The 20,902-nt window shown below is 30.6% G+C and overlaps 1 protein-coding gene across 1 annotated transcript in view; it reads right to left on the bottom strand.

Annotated features, from left to right (window-relative positions):
- LOC111625377 (long-chain-fatty-acid--CoA ligase 5-like) overlaps positions 1-20,902 on the bottom strand; it is a 65,290-nt gene that overhangs the window by 29,535 nt on the left and 14,853 nt on the right. The window contains exons 2-7 of the mRNA XM_023368513.1: positions 13,922-14,036; positions 5,746-5,813; positions 5,426-5,527; positions 3,210-3,309; positions 2,964-3,136; positions 1,815-1,847 (exon numbers count right to left, since the gene is read on the bottom strand). Coding sequence (XP_023224281.1) covers positions 1,815-1,847; positions 2,964-3,136; positions 3,210-3,309; positions 5,426-5,527; positions 5,746-5,813; positions 13,922-14,036 — 591 coding nt within the window. The remainder of the gene's footprint in view (positions 1-1,814; positions 1,848-2,963; positions 3,137-3,209; positions 3,310-5,425; positions 5,528-5,745; positions 5,814-13,921; positions 14,037-20,902) is intronic.

Genomic DNA, 20,902 nt, shown 5'->3' with positions numbered 1-20,902 from the left:
TGTCAATGAAAATCATACCAAACAATGAAAAAAATGATAATAACACTCTCTTGCATGTGCACAGTTTGAATGAATCATTCCTGATACTTTTAATCACAGTAGTATATTGTGTAGCTCCAGTGAGTTATTCACTTGGTTATTGCCATCCTGAGGAGACATGAAATTTACAGTCTTATAAGCTAAACATTCAATTTTCAGAACTCTGTTTTTCAGAAATGCTAGAGAAGTAGGTCTTATTATTTGGATAAGGAGCTGTTTGTGTTTAAAACTATATGCTCATCAAGTTTCATTCAAATTGGAGAACCAAACATCTAAGCCTCTCCTTGTAAGCATATTTATACAACATCAAACAAATTTTGACAGATTTCTTGGGCTAAAATTACATATTCTTGACTAAATTACTGACATAGTTTAAATATAAAAGAAAGACAATGGATACTACTGTAACTTCTTTTATGCAATGAAGACACTCATGATTGCAAATTCATTACTTAGCAAGAAACCAGCATTCAGATGAAGACAAGATCATTACCAAATTCTAGTTTATTATTATTTTAAGAAAAATTTTGAAATTATAATATTTAAACAATAATAATAGGAATCATAATATTAAAAAAATAAATTATCAGAATTATGTTGTAACCCTTGATATGTACAGTTTCAATCAGCGAGGGTTTCAGTTAAATAATAAAACACTTGACAATTTTCTTATATTTATTTAGAACAATATATTTGACAAACAAGAAATATTATGACATCATCACAATGCCAGGCATCAATTTTTAATCATACTTTTAACTTATTTAATTTAAAATATATTCTCTCTACTCAAATTAGTAGTGACTTGCCTCTGTACATCATACTTTTCCCATTAACAAGAGTCGTGTCAGTCATCTATCTAACACCCTTCAGGGGAAATTTTTGAATTGAAATAACATGACTTCCAGTTTGCATTGGAAGTTTATATTAGTTAATCGAAATCTGCTGCCCTTAAGGTTTCCATATCTCGTCTCTTCTTTCAACTATCTAACTCCACTTTTAATATTAAGGAAAGACAGACGGACAGACGACAATGGGAATTTATAGGTCTACAATGTTTTCAAACTGCAGTCCAAATATAAATTTAAAATCAATTAATCAAATTTTTTATTTGAGATAACCCAAATAAAAAATAACATTACACTTTTTATGCTTGTAAATAATAAATTATAAATCAAAATAAAAATTAAATTTTGTTTTGTGACTTGTATCTATTAATATCATTTTAGTTTTCCTTCCCTCTTGGATTTTCATCTTTCTTTATAGTTGTGCACCCAGAGAAAAAGGGAAAGTTACTGTATACAAAGTATTCTTTTGGTTGTTCATTTCCATTACTTGTTTCTTTAGATTTACTAAGCCTAAATTTTGGCTTACTAAATCAAAAGTATTCTTTGTTTTCATTTCTTTCTGAGATTGTCCTCATGAGTAGAGGTGAAAACTTTTGTCGTTAAGCCTTCTGGTGAAAAAGACTGGAATACAATGTTCATGGAAAAAAGGCATAGGAATGCTTTACTGTTATCTAAAATCAAATTTCTTCTGTACATTTAAAATAATTAAGTCTAAAGAACAGCAATGTTTACTTTTAGATCCAAATTATATCAATGACTCATTCAAAATAAGTTATAATGCAAGAAATTCATCAAAATCTGGTTTTTACGTTATTAACAACAGATAACTTTCATATTTTTATGTTTTTCAAAACATTTGAATAATTTGTGATTATTAAAAATGCAATTAAAAATTTAAGTAAAAAATATTACATATATAGTACTTACCACAGGTTTAAGAATTTTATTTCTTCCTAGTTCCTACATTCAAAATTAAAATTTAAATATAATGGAATTATTACGGAAAAAACAATGTTTCATCAAAATGAACATGTAAAATAATCATACTAAAATTTATTAAAAACAAATTAAAGTAAGATTTTCAATACACAGTATTTATAAGGTATAATTATATATTAAAAATAAGTAAAGTCTCTTATCTTAATATTTAGAAGTAAAACAAAAGTATATTTATACAGGTAACCCTTGATATTTGTCCACTCTGCCTTTGCTATTATACTCTCACCTTTTGAAAATAAAACCAATGCAAAATTTAACAAGTGCCTGCCCAACAGTCTCGCAAATACAATAAAAGAATTGTTTCTGTCAGAAAAATAAAAGGCTGGAATTACAAGGGAGAGTTTCAAAGTTTGGAAGAATGCTATCCGATCAGTATATACTGCACTGAGCGTCGATATCGACAACTCCTGCGCTCTGAAAGTTTTGAATTGTTGCCTGAAGACAAGGGAAGACCAGTTATTTTATGTCGCTTCTTCTTGTGTTTGTTCTGTGAGGTGTTCGTTATCCAAACATAAAAATCTTTTGCAAAAGTGTTTATTATCCGATTTGTTCATTAACTGATCATCTACTGTATTATAGTAATCCTAATCTGAGGAGACCACAAAATCAGATATTTCTGTATAGTAAAAACCAGCATGCCAGTTTAACCTGGAGGAATGCCGGCATACCAGTTTAAATGATGTTATACACCCTTCTCTAGGAGGTGCATTTAAAAAAAGTGAACAAGTTATGTCACATAAAAATGAAGGTGTTTTTATTCTAAATCTGTGAACTGTCAGAATTACATCAAAAACTGCAATTATATGTTTAATTTATTCATTTTGTCTTCTCTCTTAATGATGTAAAATACTCCTGGAATGCCAAAAGTGCTTTTTTAATGTTTATTTTATTCTAATTCAATTGAAAAACACAAAAATAAACATATTACATTTAAGAAACTCACTGTAAATTATCTCAACTTACACCAATTATTGGATTTGTGTGAAATTTGAGAGAAAGGTGTTATTTTTAAGATGGGCTCAATTATAGACAACCCTGTATTAAAAACTCAAAATATACATATATTAAAGTACAAACCTCAAATTCAGAATATAAAAATAAAGAAATTCCTTTAGCATGAGCTTTCAGTTTCACATCATCATTTACTTCATCCATTACCACTATTGATTTTAATGTAGGAATTTTATCCTTTTCTTCTAATAGTGTTGATGCTCTTTCAACTGAATCACATATTACAATTGGTAATTCAACTGTAAAAATGAAAATGTTTTAAATATAATAATAAACAAAAGTGAATTACATTATACATTACATTACACATACCTTGGTTAATAATAAAATGAAGTGAATCTTTTCCTAAAGTATCATAGAGAGGTACAGGCACCATAGAATATGTGATGCATCCCAAATTGGACATAACAAACTGAAAATTTAAAATCATCAATTCTTGAAATAAAATTTTTTTTACATTAATTCACTTTTAATATTACTTGTAATATTTTTAACCTTCAAACTATTTACATCCTACTTTCAAATTTCATTTATTTAAGTTTGGGACTTCCCAACCTATTAATGTAAAAATCTAATGAAAATAAAAGTAAAACTTCATATATTCTACTATTCAATAAATTATAAATTTACCTGGAGTAATTTTCTTTATCATAACTTTATTACTATTTAAAAATTATATCATTTACATATAACTGATATAAAATAAATAAATTTTAAGTTATCCAGTTGAGATTACTTTCTCATTTTAACTTAGAGAAATAATTATTCAAAATAAAATATCACATTTGTCCATAATACAAGTTCATTTTTAATAAAAACTACTTAACACCTTTTGACATGAAAAGCTCATTATTTAATGTTTGAAACAAAAATGGAATCAAACAATTCTGTTCAGAATACAATTCAAAATTTAAAAAAAGCTGGCAAGGGTTTTAACAGGAACTAATGTATTAGGAAACCCAATAGTTCTTAATTAGTTGACCTGAAGAAAAGAAAAGAGATTGTTCGAAAACGTTCGTCAACAGCGATATACAATATATAGGGTACATCAGAATGATGTTTTAAAAATTTGGGGGATTGTAGAGGATGAAATTTTGATATAAGGAACCCATAGCCGAAAATGTGATATAAAGTTTCTACAGCACTTTGCACGTTCTATGCAGTTGGTATGCTGAATGAAACAGCAGAATACAGTATTTATGACAAGTTTTATTGACAAAACAATGGAGTACAATCAAACTGTACATGGAATCAGTGGTTGCACTACTTTAGAGTAAATGTTCAATGTGACGACCACCAAACTTTGTTACACAATGTGCAACGACGAACCATGTTTTGTCCAACTCTGTAAGATGCTATGCTCCCTTCTGATGGTATTAAATGCTGTAAAGATGAACTCCATAAGCTCATGAACTGTTCCTACAGGTGTTGCATACACAAGGGACTTTACATAACCTCAGAGGAAGAAGTCAAGAACAATAACATGACGTCAATGGACAGAAGAGTAGCTACCAAAGTAAAGGGCGGTTAAGCACTTCCTACCACTGTAGAAACTTTATATCACATTTCTGGTTATGGGTTCCTTATATCAAAACGTTCAAAATTTCATCCTCCACAATCCCCCAAAATTTTTAAAACGTCATTCTGATACACCCTGTATATGTGTCACACACCGGTTACAGGTTCCAGATAGTGGTGTAGATTTCACCCCAGTGTTGAGATTAGAATAGTTTCTCAATTTTTAATTACACTACAACATAAAAATTTAAGTAATAACAGAAGCTTAAAAGGAGTAATTTTGTTCAATTATAATAAAAAAAACACTAACATTAGCTCAAAGTTAAAATTGAGTGTGACACCATCTGTTATGAGATGTTATTTACATGTTAACTGTCATGAAATACCACTTAAAGTTTGTGCCTCAACAACTGATTACATAATATACTCTGCAGACTAACAGTAGTCAGTCTGCAGAGTATATTGTGTTTCTGTAAAAGTAGTTTAATTAAAAAATAATGCAAAACAAACTTGTACCAATTGCAAAGTGAAGCACAGTGTATGTGCCTTGTAGTTCAGAGGATGCCACAGTGCAACCCCTGAGCTATAATAACAAGATTTAAACTGTGAGAGTCATCATCTGAGAGGAAGATTCATACATGTCCAATTGAAACTAGTTCTCTGAAAGCACTCTCGGAACCTTGTCCACTACTCATTTTACTGCTAAGAGTGGCTCTCAAGATTTTTCTCAGATGAATGCATGACTTAAGAATTTGAGAAAACTGGCAACTTGGAAAAAAAAAATAACATTAAACAGCAATCTAATTTCATATAAATTCTATATAAATATATTTTAATTAAACAATAAAATTAATTCTTTTTTTTTTGTTGAATTCAGATAATTGCAGTAAACTCTGATTTCAAGGAAATGTTAAATCTTCAAAATGTAACTACTGATATTCATTTTTATTTGAAATTAAGAAATTTTGTAAGCAAATTTTGAGTAATATGAAATATTAGAATATTTTTACCTCATTTCTATTTTTGGAATAGATACCAACAAATGAGTCATTTTTTGGTTTTAAACCCAATGAAATTAGAGCAGATCCCAAGTATTCACCTCTTTTTATAACCTGTAGTAATGTATAAAATAAATAACTTAATTATGTTTGAATTGTATAATAATAAAAGTACTTTATAGAATAACAAACTAATATACACATAAATTTCTTTCTCCTAATGTCATTAACTTATCAGAGTTATAATAAAGTCTCTTCTATGTGATATGCTTATATGTTGCCATATTTAAAACTAGATAAATGTACATTTAAGAAATAATCAAAATTAATACCTCACTATATTTAATCCATTCATATTGCTTTGTCTCTTTAGAATAAGTTCCAAGGCAATCTCCATCACCTATAAATTATTAATACAAAATATATTTAGTGCTTTCCTACATATTCTTTCAGTACAAGTAAATATACATTATAATTCTTTAAATATCAGTAAATGGCATAAATTTAAAGACTTCAATGTTTATCAAGAAATTAATATATGCTTCATTTTAAATAATTTATCATTGTTTTTATATATATTTATAAATAAACTATGCACTAACATATTTTAGACACAAAATTATATACAGAGAAATATTGATTATTTACACTCTTCTGTAATTGCACTTAAATAAAACTCATACCTCAAAACAAAAAACCTTTAAAGTGCAGCCTTTTTATTCGCTTTTCCAAATGTTTTCAGCCGTTTTGAATAACCTTCCTCAGGAACATAAAAATTGAATGATTCTGATTCCTGCATTTTAAAGGATTTTTGTTTCTAGTTATGATATTGATTATTTTTATTACAAGGAGAAGATAAGTAAACTGATGCATAATGAAAAACTTTACATATATTAATGTTTGTATTATGTAAAAATTTTGATTAATGTAATCATATCACATGCTACAGTCTTTATATAAGAAATATATATGTGCAATGATACAGCATTTAGTATACTGTATATACAATTTTATAAATATTATGTATGTACTTACGTTTGAAACAATTTATTTTAGAAAATTTCTAAAACTTTGCCCGTTTGAATAATTTTTGTGTTTCAATGCATATGAATGAATTTTGGGAAATTAACAATACTTGAAGAGATGTTCTTCTTTTTCATTTTTCATAATAATCAATAAACTTTAATACTTTCTTGCTTCTTTTTCTTTCTATGTTCTTTGGGAAAAAATGCACAAAAATGCTGTGTGAAACTTATCATAGAGGAACACACATGGCAAAAAAAATAGATTTTATTATTTAAGACACATTATTCCTGTACAAAGTGGTGAAAATGCATTTCAGGCTATCTGTCCCTCTTCAGTCCTTATTTTTACAATTATAAATTCTGCATAATAAAATACATTACACTTAACATTTATTTATATTACATATGTGTAAAACATGTCAATAAACATGTCAGTATTTTTAAATCTATTGATAGAATTATTGAAAGTGGATAATTTATTTTTGAGGAATTTTTTTAAGTTATAGAGTACATAGAATTTTGTCAACTATAGGGTGATAAGCTTTATTTGTTTTATGGGTTTTAACTCTAATGTTGAGCATGGGTATTCTCAAATTATAATCAAGTATGCTATTGAATTTAGTTCCCTCCTTCATTACCCACTGCACTGCTTCATGTTCTGTTTAACAGCTGTACATTTTCTAAATGTTACTTCTGCGATTGGTGTGTATATTAATAATTTTCATAATATTTCTACAATGTTAGCAAGTGTTGAAACCCCTGGTTCTTTTGTCTAAACCCGGAGGGGTTTAGACAAAAGAATAACATGTTGGCTTACAATCAAACAAACCTCTTTAATAATAATGCAATAATTAACAAGCAAGTATACTAGGATTGTGTGCAGAGTAACCGTAAGACAAAGAGAACAAGGACTTTACACAAACCTCAATGTATGAGGAAACAAAATTTATTCTGTGTAATTAAACCCTAGTAGGTCTTAAAACAAGAGACTCATTGGGTTCCTTTATGGTATAAATACAAAATCAAATGCATGTATACATCAAAACAAACAAAGTAAATATATACAATTGTCTTAGTGGTCATACTACCCCCACTTTCATATCCCACATACAATTACTATAATTGTTCCAAGTGTGGAGAGAACACTACCATTAGCTATGATGTTTGATAAAAATAAAGGTCTTACACTTTCCCTTAAAAGTCCCTTGGCACTTGGCATTAATTCCTTATCAATGATTGCAAAACTTTCGTGGATGAACTTGGCTTGTCCTTTTTACTTAGTCCAACTTCCTAGCATCCATATTGCTTTCACTAGTAACCGAATTTCACTTTCACTCATAGCATGTGTAACAAGCAGACTCCAAAAAAAAGGTCTCTCCTCAGTGAATGCATTCGGATTTATATCTCCCACCATTAGGGACTCACTTACACGTGGTCCAAACCTCACCCAATCAGCAGGTACACACTATGTAGTGTTGCCACCTTTTCAAAATCGCTGACGCAGACAGCCAATCAGGTTTGTTCGAACAGAAGTTCCTGACGCAGCGCAATGTCATTTTACAATGTGAAGAATAATATGCTAGATAACTTAGCCCATAGACGTGTACGATTGTACTGTACATGCAGAAAAAAAAAAGGTCGACAGTTTGTGCACCACACAGACAGTTCGGTTTAAACAGACGAACATGGTAGAATTGTAGATGAATTTCAGTGAGTGTGAGTTCTTTCGATGTTAAAATAGTGTAAATTTGTGAAAATATTTTCAAGAACTTTGTTTCATCATAATTTCACAATTTCTACAAAATTCCCAGACAAAATTAATAGTTCACCCGGACAGTGAGTCAATTCCCAGACTGTCCAGGTGAAAACCAGACGAGTGGTAACACTAACATTGTGTACTGGTACCTTATTACAATGTGATGTCCTGACACAAAACAGAAAAAAACATGAATTTAGTACAATATATGACCCAATAAAGAACAAACAAAATGTGCACAACAAAAAAAATTACAATAATACTAGTGCTGTAGTACTACACAGGAAATACATAGAGTATTAACTCTCACAAACCACGACTCTCATGTTACAAAAGAATATACCTTCACTCTCCTTCCACCCAAATTTCGTTGATACATGATCGTGCGTGACAAACTAAGACTACAAAATTAACAAAAGAGGGATCAAACATGAACCTGGATTACTCACGGCACCTTTCCATGGCTAAAAGCAGAGATATGACCCATTAATCATCCCATGTAAAAAATAATGTATCTAGGCAATCCTCCTGATGATTCTTCTCCTTTCTATTATTGTTCTTTCCGAAAATTAAAAGTTCATCACCTCGATGGGAACAGATTGTCTTCCTTTCTCAGGATAGTCTCATAAATTTAGTCCTTATTTTTCATCCTGGATGATCTTTTTTACCACTCGTTAGCACATGTCCTCCAAGCGTTTCACAGACAAGGCAAAAAACAAAAAAAAGGTCCTTTTTCACACACCATTCTGCTATTTATATATCCCAGGGCCAGATGTCAGTCCTCTATGTGTGATTTACCATCCAGCCAATTCTGTGGCTTCTCCCATCAACCCAAGGAGAAGGTGATATGGAACAAAGGGAGGGCCACATATAACAAAATAAAAAAGAAAACCCAATACAAAAAAAAAGGAAATAAAAAAACCCGATATATAGATATATCTATATATACATACATAAATAATCAAAACAAATATATACAATTAAGTAGCAGAGCACTACACAAATTTTATCTTTAACTTTACATAGGTAACCCCTTTTACCCCATTTTAATAGCATTTATTTTAATTTATCATATATTTCTGCAAATAAGATGATAGTTGAATCATAAAAAAAAGCCCCAAAATTCAAGGTTGTCTTATAGGACAGATATGAAAAAAATTAGATTGAAATTTATATAAATTAAAACCATTATAAAAAATGGAACAAAGTGTAATTATTTACTAGTAGAGAGTATGTCCACAAAATAGAATAACCCATACAACTTTTTTGTGAATAGTCAAAGTCATTATCCAAATGCCCAAATCAGTGCAAATGTTTGTAACAATCGCAAGGCAGTGCTGCCAGATTCAAGAAAATAAAATTTTTTCATTTGAAAAATTATGAATATGGTATTATTATCCAGATGATAATCACCAATCTAAACTAAATTCATAGGCCGTTGATAGTTTGGGGTCATCTTATCGGACAGATATATGCTAAAACTATTAAACTTTGATGAAAATTTATACCTCATCTTATCTGAAGGTCGTCTTATCTGCAGAAATATACGGTACTTAATTTTTTTATTTTTAATTCATTTTAGTTTTATTTGTTTTCATTCTTTCTACACCTTTTATCTACAAGTCACAAGTGAATATTGTTTTACGTAATCTTGATTTTTTCTCTATTGTTTTGCACATATGTTATATAAATAAACATTAAGTTTAATGTATTTTATTTTGCAAAATTTATAATTGTACAAATAAGGACTGAAGAGAGGCAAATAGCCTGAAATGCATTTTCACCACTTTGTACAGAAATAATGTGTCTTAAATCTGTGTTCCGCAACCTTTTTCTGCTTGCGACACACCTATGACTCGACATGACTCAACACGGCACACCAAAATGTTATTCCCCTCAAAAACGTATGATATGATACTATTAATAGAATTTCTTAATGCCATAAACCTATTATTATTATGTTGAGTTTTATGAGTTGCACTTGGTTGACACCAATGGCTGTGTACTATGCCAAACCAGAGTCAAGACAGTAACTTCAAAACAAGACAAAAATTAAATAAGTCTGTCAGTGTGTGTCTGTATTCAGGAATTTCTTAACAATATGACAGGTATTCAAAATAGTTGCCTTCTGTAGTGTGATGTATGTGTTTCTATTCAATTTTAATATTTCCAGGCTTTTGTGTAGCATGTGGTATGAAACCTGTAGAGAAAAGAACGACAGGTACAATAAGCACCCTATCCATCCTTCATAGATGCCTTATTTCCTGGGTGAGTTCTGTGTACTTGTTGATTTTTTCAGTGCATGTGTTTTGTACATTGTGAGTGTTTGGAACAGATATGTCTATAATATGTGTGATTTTATTATGTTTGTCAATGAGTGTGATGTCTGGTCTGTTGTGGTAAATTGTTTTATCTGTGATTATGGCTGTTGTAGTAAAGTTTGTCCATGTTGTTTTCCAATACTGTCTGTTGAAAATATTTGTAGTATGGTTTGTGGATGTCTAATAATTTGTTTCTTTGCAAGCTCTTAATGTATTTGCTACTTTGTATTTTGCTACTTTGTATTTGCTACTTAATTTGCTACTTTGTCCTTATGTACTTGCTACTTTGCTGTCTTATGTAACTTATCTGTCTATGCCAAGAGCTTGCATCCAGAAGTGATGTGTTATATGGTTTCTGGCTTAATGTGACATTTTCTGCATGTGTCGTTTGTGATTGTTATATCTTTGAGTATGTGTTTTCTGTAGTTTTTAATATTTATGATCCTTCTGTCTCCCCAAAGAGGCATCCCTCAGCTAACCAGATGTTTGACGCAGTTTTGTCAACAAAATCCTGGGCTAGGTCATAAGGATGTCTGCAATGGAGTGCCTTTCGTACCCATGATTGCTTAGCAGTGTCTATGCTATTTATAAGTTGTGTCGTGTCCATATGTTGTGTTATGTATGTAAACCGCCAGGGGATGACCGCTACCAGGAATTGCCCCTTGACCTACTTAGGTCACCCCACACCTTCGACCTCGTGTGTGTTCTTTGCCTCAACGAGTTGTCTTTAGTTGTTTTGTAACCCCTAGACCTGGACACGACGATACGTTGTTCACTCATAGTTACGTTTATGTTAATAAATCTAGTTATAAATGTTTACGAGTTATCGTTATTTTCACAAACATAACACGTTGTAAATGTAAATTTAATGATGTATTATTTAAGTTTGCTAGAGTTTCTGCTTTATGTAACTGTGACGTTTCTTGTTTTTTGTAGAAAAACCCTCACAATATCTGTATTTGTTTGTAGTGTGGGTTAACTATGTCGATCAAGCCACATCCGCCATCTTTATGTGGAAGGGTTAATTTTTCTATGGGAGATTTAGGATGATGTTATTTATGCTTAGTAAGTGTTGTCCTTGTTTTCATTTGGAGTTGCTCAAGATCTGTGTGAGTCCAATGTATAATTCCTAAAAAATAAGTGAGTAGTGGGATGATATATGTGTTTATTGCTTTAACATCATTTTATTTCATCAGTGAATGAAATACAAGCATAAGAAACACAACGACTGTGATAAAAATATATAAATAAAACTTGAAATCAATAGAATATATAAAAGTTCACGTCACACCATTCACCTTATGACAGCACACCAGTGTGCCGCGGCACACCGGTTGCGGAACACTGTCTTAAATAATAAAGTCTATTCTCTTTGCCACATGTGTTCCTGTATGATAAGTTCAATATTTTTTCCCAATACCATAAACTCTTGAAAGAATAAAGGTTAAAATTTTTTCTTTTAACAAACTTTTGTTTCTTCTTGTTTATCCTTTATTTCTACTTTTTCCATCAACACTTGATGCTTCTCTTCTGGTTTCAATGTAAGTTACTTCTGAAGTTTCTCTTTTTTATACAAAAGCAAAAGGACATCCTTCTCACTCAACCTCTGGTCCCTATTTACTGGATTCCTGTTGGCCAGACCACAGATTAAACTCAAGGTATCCTTGGACATGGACCTATCCAAATCAACCAAAAGCAACCAAGGAAACAATTTGCTGAACATTAGATACTGACATCAGACCAGAAGTGCAGAAGGTAGAATAGACAATAGACCATATTACAACTAATTAATAAGTATAAACATCTCAAGAACCTGATGTACTAATAATCATCCAACCAACAGCCAAATTAATCAGACAATATTATGCTACAATTAATAATTAGGAATTACATAATATGTAGAGGTCGATGTTAGGCATTATCTCCCACTTTGGGCTGATTCTTTTATTCCATACTATTCTATATTATATTATATTATAGTTACTACTTTTGTTAAGAGATAGTGCCTAACATCTACCACTAATTTCTAATCACATAATTCCTAATTATTAACTGTAGCATAATATTGCCAATTAATTTGGCTGTTGGTTGGATGATTACTAATTAATAAATTTATTAAATACTCTTCTACAAATTATATTTAATTTAAATTATGAAATTAAAATTTATTCTAAAAATCATTCATATAAATTAAATTAGGGCAAATACTAAAAATGAATTAAATAACTGTGTATGTGAATTGGATAATTTTGTGTGCTATGTTTTATATAATAGATTTTATGCATTTAAATGATACAAAAATAAAAAAATATAATTATCTGAGCAGCATATATCTAAACATTTTAAATTAAAATAAAGTTACCAAATGTATATTATTCCAAATACAGTCGACCCCCATATAACACTGTTGATAATTCCGTTTTATATGAATTCCATGTTGTACAAGTCACTTAGATTTTACAAATATGTGTGCCGGGCTGTGAACAACTCACATATTTGTAAAATCTAAGTGACTCGTACAACATGGAATTCATATAAAACGGAATTATCAACAGTGTTATAGATGGGTCAACTGTATAGATATTTCTAAGAGCATTTTGTTTTTTTACTATAATATCATATATCTCTTTTGTAGTAATAGAGCTTATATAGAAATATTTAAAAAACAAGTAAAATGACGAAGTCATTTTTGGGATGAAACTATGCCTCGCTATGTGTGAATTTAAATTAAAACCTATGCAAAACTGAAATTCAAAATCAAAGATACTATTTGAAATATTCTTTCTACTGAATCTTAAAATTAAAGTTTTTATAAAGAATACCTCTTGAATTTTAAATATGAAATCAAATTTTTAAAAACCAAAATGTTTTATGAATATCTTTAAAATTTGAGATTTTACATTGCATTTGCATTTGTTTATTGTTCAGTTTGCAAGCAACACATGCGCAAATCTTACACTCATACCTGTTGATAGAAACAGTCTTGCCATTTTGTATTTTATTTTGGCCTGGCTCTTCGTTCTGACTACTTCATATATCTTATGTGTGCATGATTTGGGCACTAAATACTCTGCGCCAAATTGAAACTCCTGACATTCATAACTCTAAGGTGTCCAGCCGTTGACAGCAGCGCAATTTTATAGATGAGACATAGTCTCATCAATAATACTAATAAAATATAATACATTAAATACATGTTTAATATAAACTGCCCCTAAAATCAATATCCATCATCAAACTAACTAACAGCCTGATGATGATGCCTGTTTAACATGGATGAAAACATTTGCTTTCTTAGTTTTTCTTCCTGTATATTGGTTATAAGGTAGTGTTTATTTAAGTATATTTAGTTTGAATAGTTGAATTTACATGTTTAATATTTTTTATAACAATGGCTGCAGCTTACCTGAAAGTTTAAGTCCATAATGCCAAGTTTCATAAACTGTACAAAAATTATCACAGTATCTTAGTAATTCATATGGATCTTTTAAAAGTGTTGAAGCTCTAATTCTTTCTGGACCCTGTAATAAATTTTAACAATGTTATTAGTTTCAAAACAAATTTTTAAATGATAGTTCTTATAATATCTAATACTGTATAATGAATGCACTTTTCTGTAATAAACAACAAAATCAATTTTAAAAATTAATGTGAATTTTAACGGTCTTTTAGTATTATTACTTTTATTTAAAAGTAACAAAACATGTTTAAAAAAAATCATATTCTTCAAAGGAGCAGTGTTTCATTTTAAAAACTACAGGAGCAGATGTAGTAGAGGAGCATCAAGTGTCCTTAAACTATAAGGCCATTTGGAAAGTTTAAAATTCTCCATTTTAAACTTTTCAAATGCAAGTTTGAAATGCAAAACTGTAACTATGTCAACAGCATAATCAATTAAAATTAAAAACAATTCAAAACCATCTAAATAATTATATGATAAAATAAAAAGTAAATGTTTAAAATATATAATGTTCATTTATATAAAATTATGTTAAGTGCTTTGAGAATTTTTTAGACAATTTCGCAGCCAATGATAGAATCTCTGCAGTTTATCTTGATTAAAGAATAATTTGTTTTTCACTCATAAAAGTGAATAGCTTTACAGTTCTATAAAACAAATAATAGTAATGATAACATATGTTGCTAATTAAATACAAGAATTACTTTATTAGAGCATATTACAATACAATCTCAAATTTTTCAGGCTCATGGATAAATTTTCAAAAAAGAAGAAAAATCTAAAAATAGAAGGATGCTTGCTAGACTTTTGTGGCACTCAAACAGGAAGTTAAGGAGACCAGGAAATCCAATAATTTTTAATTGCATTATGATTTAAAATTTGAATAATAATCAAAGCTTAAAAAGAGAAATTTTGTTGAATTATGATATATATATTTTTAAATAGAGAAATTTAAGTTTAAAAAACACTAAGATTACCAGCTCAAAGTTAAAACTTTGTGTGGCACCATGTTATAAGATTTTATTTTTAAAAATAATTTTTATATTATTAATTATTATAAAGAACAAAAGGTTATTTCTAAGGATACAGATGAGTTGTAAATGTAAAATTGTATTGCCAACAAATTGTAAATACTAATAACCAATAAAATTTTCATTAAGCCTGAACCTACTTGAGATATATGACACACGACCTTTTTTATCCCCCAAATACCAAGGGTGCCAATACCAATCAATGTCAAATGCCTCTTTTGTCGCATCACTAGTGTATCTCAAAGGATGTGACAGAATGGTTGTAAATTTTAAATGTTTCTCACCATAGCTGTAAAAAGCTAAATATGTTAAACTTAATACATCGTCCTTCATTTGTTTTCTAATTAATTTGTTTTAGGACCAGGTGTCCATGGAAATTTTCAAAATTTACAACTTTTCAGTCACTCTCATTGAACTGGTGTAAGATACGCACATGGTGAGTGTAATCCAACTAGAGGACAAGCATATAACACACATATATGTTCTTCCTTCACCCGTGTTTATTTTCTTTACAGGATTCTTTTATAAATTCCGACACGCCTCGTTTTTGTTCTTTTACATATAATTTCGGCAGATACTCGGACAGAATCGTTAAGTATAATCTTGCTACAAAAAATATTCACCGCGGTATAAAAAAGGAACTATGACTAAATACTTAAAACTACTTATACTAAAAAACAGGAAGAAAAGATAGACAATAGGATAGCTGGATATATGATGATAGAAAAGAATGGGTACCCAGAGTATCGACGATCTTGGAGTGATGGTGGTGATTGCTGAATTATTAACTCTCGTAGAAATTGTTGATTGTAGAACTCTAATCAGGTTCTCTCAATAAGCTTCCGAAGATCCTTTTATCGAGATATATTTCGGGCTCCTCTCGAATGCTAGCTTAAGCTTATCGTCTCCTTTGTTCTCCAGTCGATGCCAGAACAACCTGGAGGTCCTCGCAACACGTCCTATGGAAGAATGTGAGATCCGACCCCTATGTGGGCCAATTTTCCACTTTCCTCCTAACTTTTGACATATTTTAAACAAATTTATCACCTTACCGTGAAAAACCCATTGTCAGAAAAACGAATCGAATATCTCATCAACAACGATAGAAGCTTATAACTCTCCTCTTTAATGTAAACATTTACACATCTAAACAATGGTATTCTCATATTGCAAGACTTAAAGTTTACAATTAAAGTCCTAATTCGTCATTTTGTTTTGGTCCCGGGAACAACTTTAACCTCCATACCTGCTCCAATGACATTTTTCTCCCACAACAGTTAATCACATGATGAATTTTCCCACATCGAAGCTATAAAACCGACTTCTTACCCCCACCTCGGGAGGGAGTCTCTCATCTACGGCGGGTCGAAAGTGACACAAGTCTCAAAGGAGTTTGGACTGTTATAACTTTGTACGTCGATCTTCAGAAAAAAAGGAATAACATTTTCTTCTCCGTGGAATTATCCTAGAGGTATGAAACAATTAATGTGAACTCTCTCTCCGTGTATTAGGAGCTAGCGAACCAAATTAAAACTTCTCGATGTTAGAGTTTGTAAAAGTTTAATTTTGTTTAATGTAATAAACCGTTGTTTCAATTGTTAAATGGTGTCATTTACTCGCATATCGCCTACGCCTTATCGACGATCTCTCTCATCTCCTCCACTCGACCTGACAAAAAGAATCCTGACCCTTCGAGATATTAAACGTAACCAATCCATCAACTGACAATGGGCAGTTTTCACCAGGTGTCCACAATAAGTTTCTATAAGGTGATAGACAAAAAGAACTAACAAAGAGGAAGAAAACAAAATAAATACTAAGAATAATATATATAACAATATACAAAATAAGGCGTACGATCACAATGGAAAAATTTCTGTGTTTATTACATGTAATAATACGAAGAAATCAGTCCCCACTGTACTCGGCTAAAGATTGGTTCGGTTAAGCCTTTGTTTAAGTAAAATTCCGACCCTTTCAGTAGGGTTTTATTTATATCCCTAATTTCCTAATCTCGTAATTATTTAACTACTTCTTAAGTAGAAATAAGTCGAAACCGGTTACTTTGTTCTCGAATATTTGTAGTCTTGGGGAAAAAGTGGAATGACGAATTTTTATGACAAACGGATACATAAATCGTAAATTTAAGGAAAATAAATTCTAGAGCTTTTTTTGTGCCTTGTGCGTCTCATTCATTAAATTTAGTTGTAAATGATGCTACCAAAGTAGCAGTTAATTTTTTAACATTATACAAGAATTGTACACGTTTTTTTCTACATCCCCTTATAGATGGGACATACTAAATCGTAATATCACTAGTTGAAATCTGTAATACAAGAAGGGAGAACAGAATAAATAATACCAATTATTTTAATGGATTTTTTTTAAAAACTCCTGTCAACTATACAGATCTATCATACAGATCTATCATAAAATCATACTAGTAAACTCCTATCGATTATGTTATAAATCTACTCGCGATTCACATAATGGGGCGAGGGCGACCAAGTATCTAGCACGCGGGTGGCTAACAGCCCAGAACCAGTGTTGGATAGAATCATTGGAAACGTTATATGATATTTTGGTGTGTAGCTTTCACCAGCTAAACCACGAGGTTGGTGTTCTGTAAATGCTTTACAACATTCAGGTGGTATTCGACAATACATCGCTTCCATTCCGTCACTGATATTCGAATATACAATAGCAATCTTATCGTTTTTTTCAAATGTAGTATAGAAAGTTGTAATAAGATACATAATGCGGTTATAAAAAATATTAATTTTAATTAATTCAAATTACGTTAAAATATGAAAATAATTCCACAGTATGTATTTATATTTTAGAAAATACAAAGGAAGTGGTGCTTCCACAGCTTCCAAAGATGGCACGCCACTCGTTGTGTATTGCATACTATATATCTTGTAAAATAAACTATTTAATATTTTGTCTTTGCCTGATTAGCACTGGCTTACACGGTAATTTTAAAGTACTGCAAGTAACGAAACGGATGATAACTTAATTTATCACATCCTTAAAAAATTTAATATATGAATCTGTTTAAATTCCTCGCTATATTAAAATACAGTAGTCCCTCGTTATATCGCGCTTGTCGGGAGACAAATTAAAAGCTCGATATAACCTAGTAATAAAAATTCTAGGCTATTACTAATCAGATTATACATTCTATAAAAAATCTCTATCCTCTATTCTTTTATCAACAAGTGTTTCTGATATAAAATAAGCTTAGTTTTGCAATACTGAATTTTATTCGTGGTTATATCGTATTAATTGACGTTTACGTAAACATCGATACCACGAACGCCCATTTAACATTATTGTTTATTTAACAATGGCATTTAAGACAATAATGTTGTATTTTCCTACTAAATCGCTTATTAAAAACTAGCAGGTGGGCCCGGCGTTGCTCGGGCAAAAGTAACGATAACTAAGATAAAGATTATTACGTTACAGTCAACCTTACCCGTTTTCACAGAATGCAAAAATTGGGTCCGTTGTTTCCAGACTAATTAGAGAATTTTTAGATGGCTCTAAAAATATGTTCAATTTCCCGCAAAAACGAAAAAAACTGCATCTGCGTCTTGCACGTCGCTTTCTCTTANACGAGTTGTCTTTAGTTGTTTTGTAACCCCTAGACCTGGACACGACGATACGTTGTTCACTCATAGTTACGTTTATGTTAATAAATCTAGTTATAAATGTTTATGAGTTATCGTTATTTTCACAAACATAACAATTGGTGACGAGGATAAAATTGACGACAAAGGAAAAATTGGCAACGAATTGGCGATAAGAATACAATTGGCAACAAGGACAAAAAGGATAAAATGAGTGAATTCACAGAATTAATTTCAACGCCTAAATCTCTAAACGAACAAAATTAATTTAAATAACATTTTATTAAGTGTGGGAGAATTGTTATGTATGTAAACTGCCAGGGGATGACCACTACCGGGAATTGCCCCTTGACCTACTTAGGTCACCCCACACCTTCGACCTCATGTGTGTTCTTTGCCTCAACGAGTTGTCTTTAGTTGTTTTGTAACCCCTAGACCTGGACACGACGATACGTTGTTCACTCATAGTTACGTTTATGTTAATAAATCTAGTTATAAATGTTTACGAGTTATCGTTATTTTCACAAACATAACACGTTGTAAATGTAAATTTAATGATGTATTATTTAAGTTTGCTAGAGTTTCTGCTTTATGTAACTGTGACGTTTCTTGTTTTTTGTAGAAAAACCCTCACAATATCTGTATTTGTTTGTAGTGTGGGTTAACTATGTCGATCAAGCCACATCCGCCATCTTTATGTGGAAGGGTTAATTTTTCTATGGGAGATTTAGGATGATGTTATTTATGCTTAGTAAGTGTTGTCCTTGTTTTCATTTGGAGTTGCTCAAGATCTGTGTGAGTCCAATGTATAATTCCTAAAAAATAAGTGAGTAGTGGGATGATATATGTGTTTATTGCTTTAACATCATTTTATTTCATCAGTGAATGAAATACAAGCATAAGAAACACAACGACTGTGATAAAAATATATAAATAAAACTTGAAATCAATAGAATATATAAAAGTTCACGTCACACCATTCACCTTATGACAGCACACCAGTGTGCCGCGGCACACCGGTTGCGGAACACTGTCTTAAATAATAAAGTCTATTCTCTTTGCCACATGTGTTCCTGTATGATAAGTTCAATATTTTTTCCCAATACCATAAACTCTTGAAAGAATAAAGGTTAAAATTTTTTCTTTTAACAAACTTTTGTTTCTTCTTGTTTATCCTTTATTTCTACTTTTTCCATCAACACTTGATGCTTCTCTTCTGGTTTCAATGTAAGTTACTTCTGAAGTTTCTCTTTTTTATACAAAAGCAAAAGGACATCCTTCTCACTCAACCTCTGGTCCCTATTTACTGGATTCCTGTTGGCCAGACCACAGATTAAACTCAAGGTATCCTTGGACATGGACCTATCCAAATCAACCAAAAGCAACCAAGGAAACAATTTGCTGAACATTAGATACTGACATCAGACCAGAAGTGCAGAAGGTAGAATAGACAATAGACCATATTACAACTAATTAATAAGTATAAACATCTCAAGAACCTGATGTACTAATAATCATCCAACCAACAGCCAAATTAATCAGACAATATTATGCTACAATTAATAATTAGGAATTACATAATATGTAGAGGTCGATGTTAGGCATTATCTCCCACTTTGGGCTGATTCTTTTATTCCATACTATTCTATATTATATTATATTATAGTTACTACTTTTGTTAAGAGATAGTGCCTAACATCTACCACTAATTTCTAATCACATAATTCCTAATTATTAACTGTAGCATAATATTGCCAATTAATTTGGCTGTTGGTTGGATGATTACTAATTAATAAATTTATTAAATACTCTTCTACAAATTATATTTAATTTAAATTATGAAATTAAAATTTATTCTAAAAATCATTCATATAAATTAAATTAGGGCAAATACTAAAAATGAATTAAATAACTGTGTATGTGAATTGGATAATTTTGTGTGCTATGTTTTATATAATAGATTTTATGCATTTAAATGATACAAAAATAAAAAAATATAATTATCTGAGCAGCATATATCTAAACATTTTAAATTAAAATAAAGTTACCAAATGTATATTATTCCAAATACAGTCGACCCCCATATAACACTGTTGATAATTCCGTTTTATATGAATTCCATGTTGTACAAGTCACTTAGATTTTACAAATATGTGTGCCGGGCTGTGAACAACTCACGTATTTGTAAAATCTAAGTGACTCGTACAACATGGAATTCATATAAAACGGAATTATCAACAGTGTTATAGGGGGATCGACTG

This window comes from Centruroides sculpturatus, unplaced genomic scaffold, assembly GCF_000671375.1.
Source record: "Centruroides sculpturatus isolate CEXI.00-Female unplaced genomic scaffold, Cexi_2.0 scaffold233, whole genome shotgun sequence".
In the NCBI taxonomy this organism is placed as follows: Eukaryota; Metazoa; Arthropoda; class Arachnida; order Scorpiones; family Buthidae; genus Centruroides; species Centruroides sculpturatus.
Note: the sequence above shows the minus strand (reverse complement) of the source record. Positions and strands in the feature narration are given on the sequence as shown.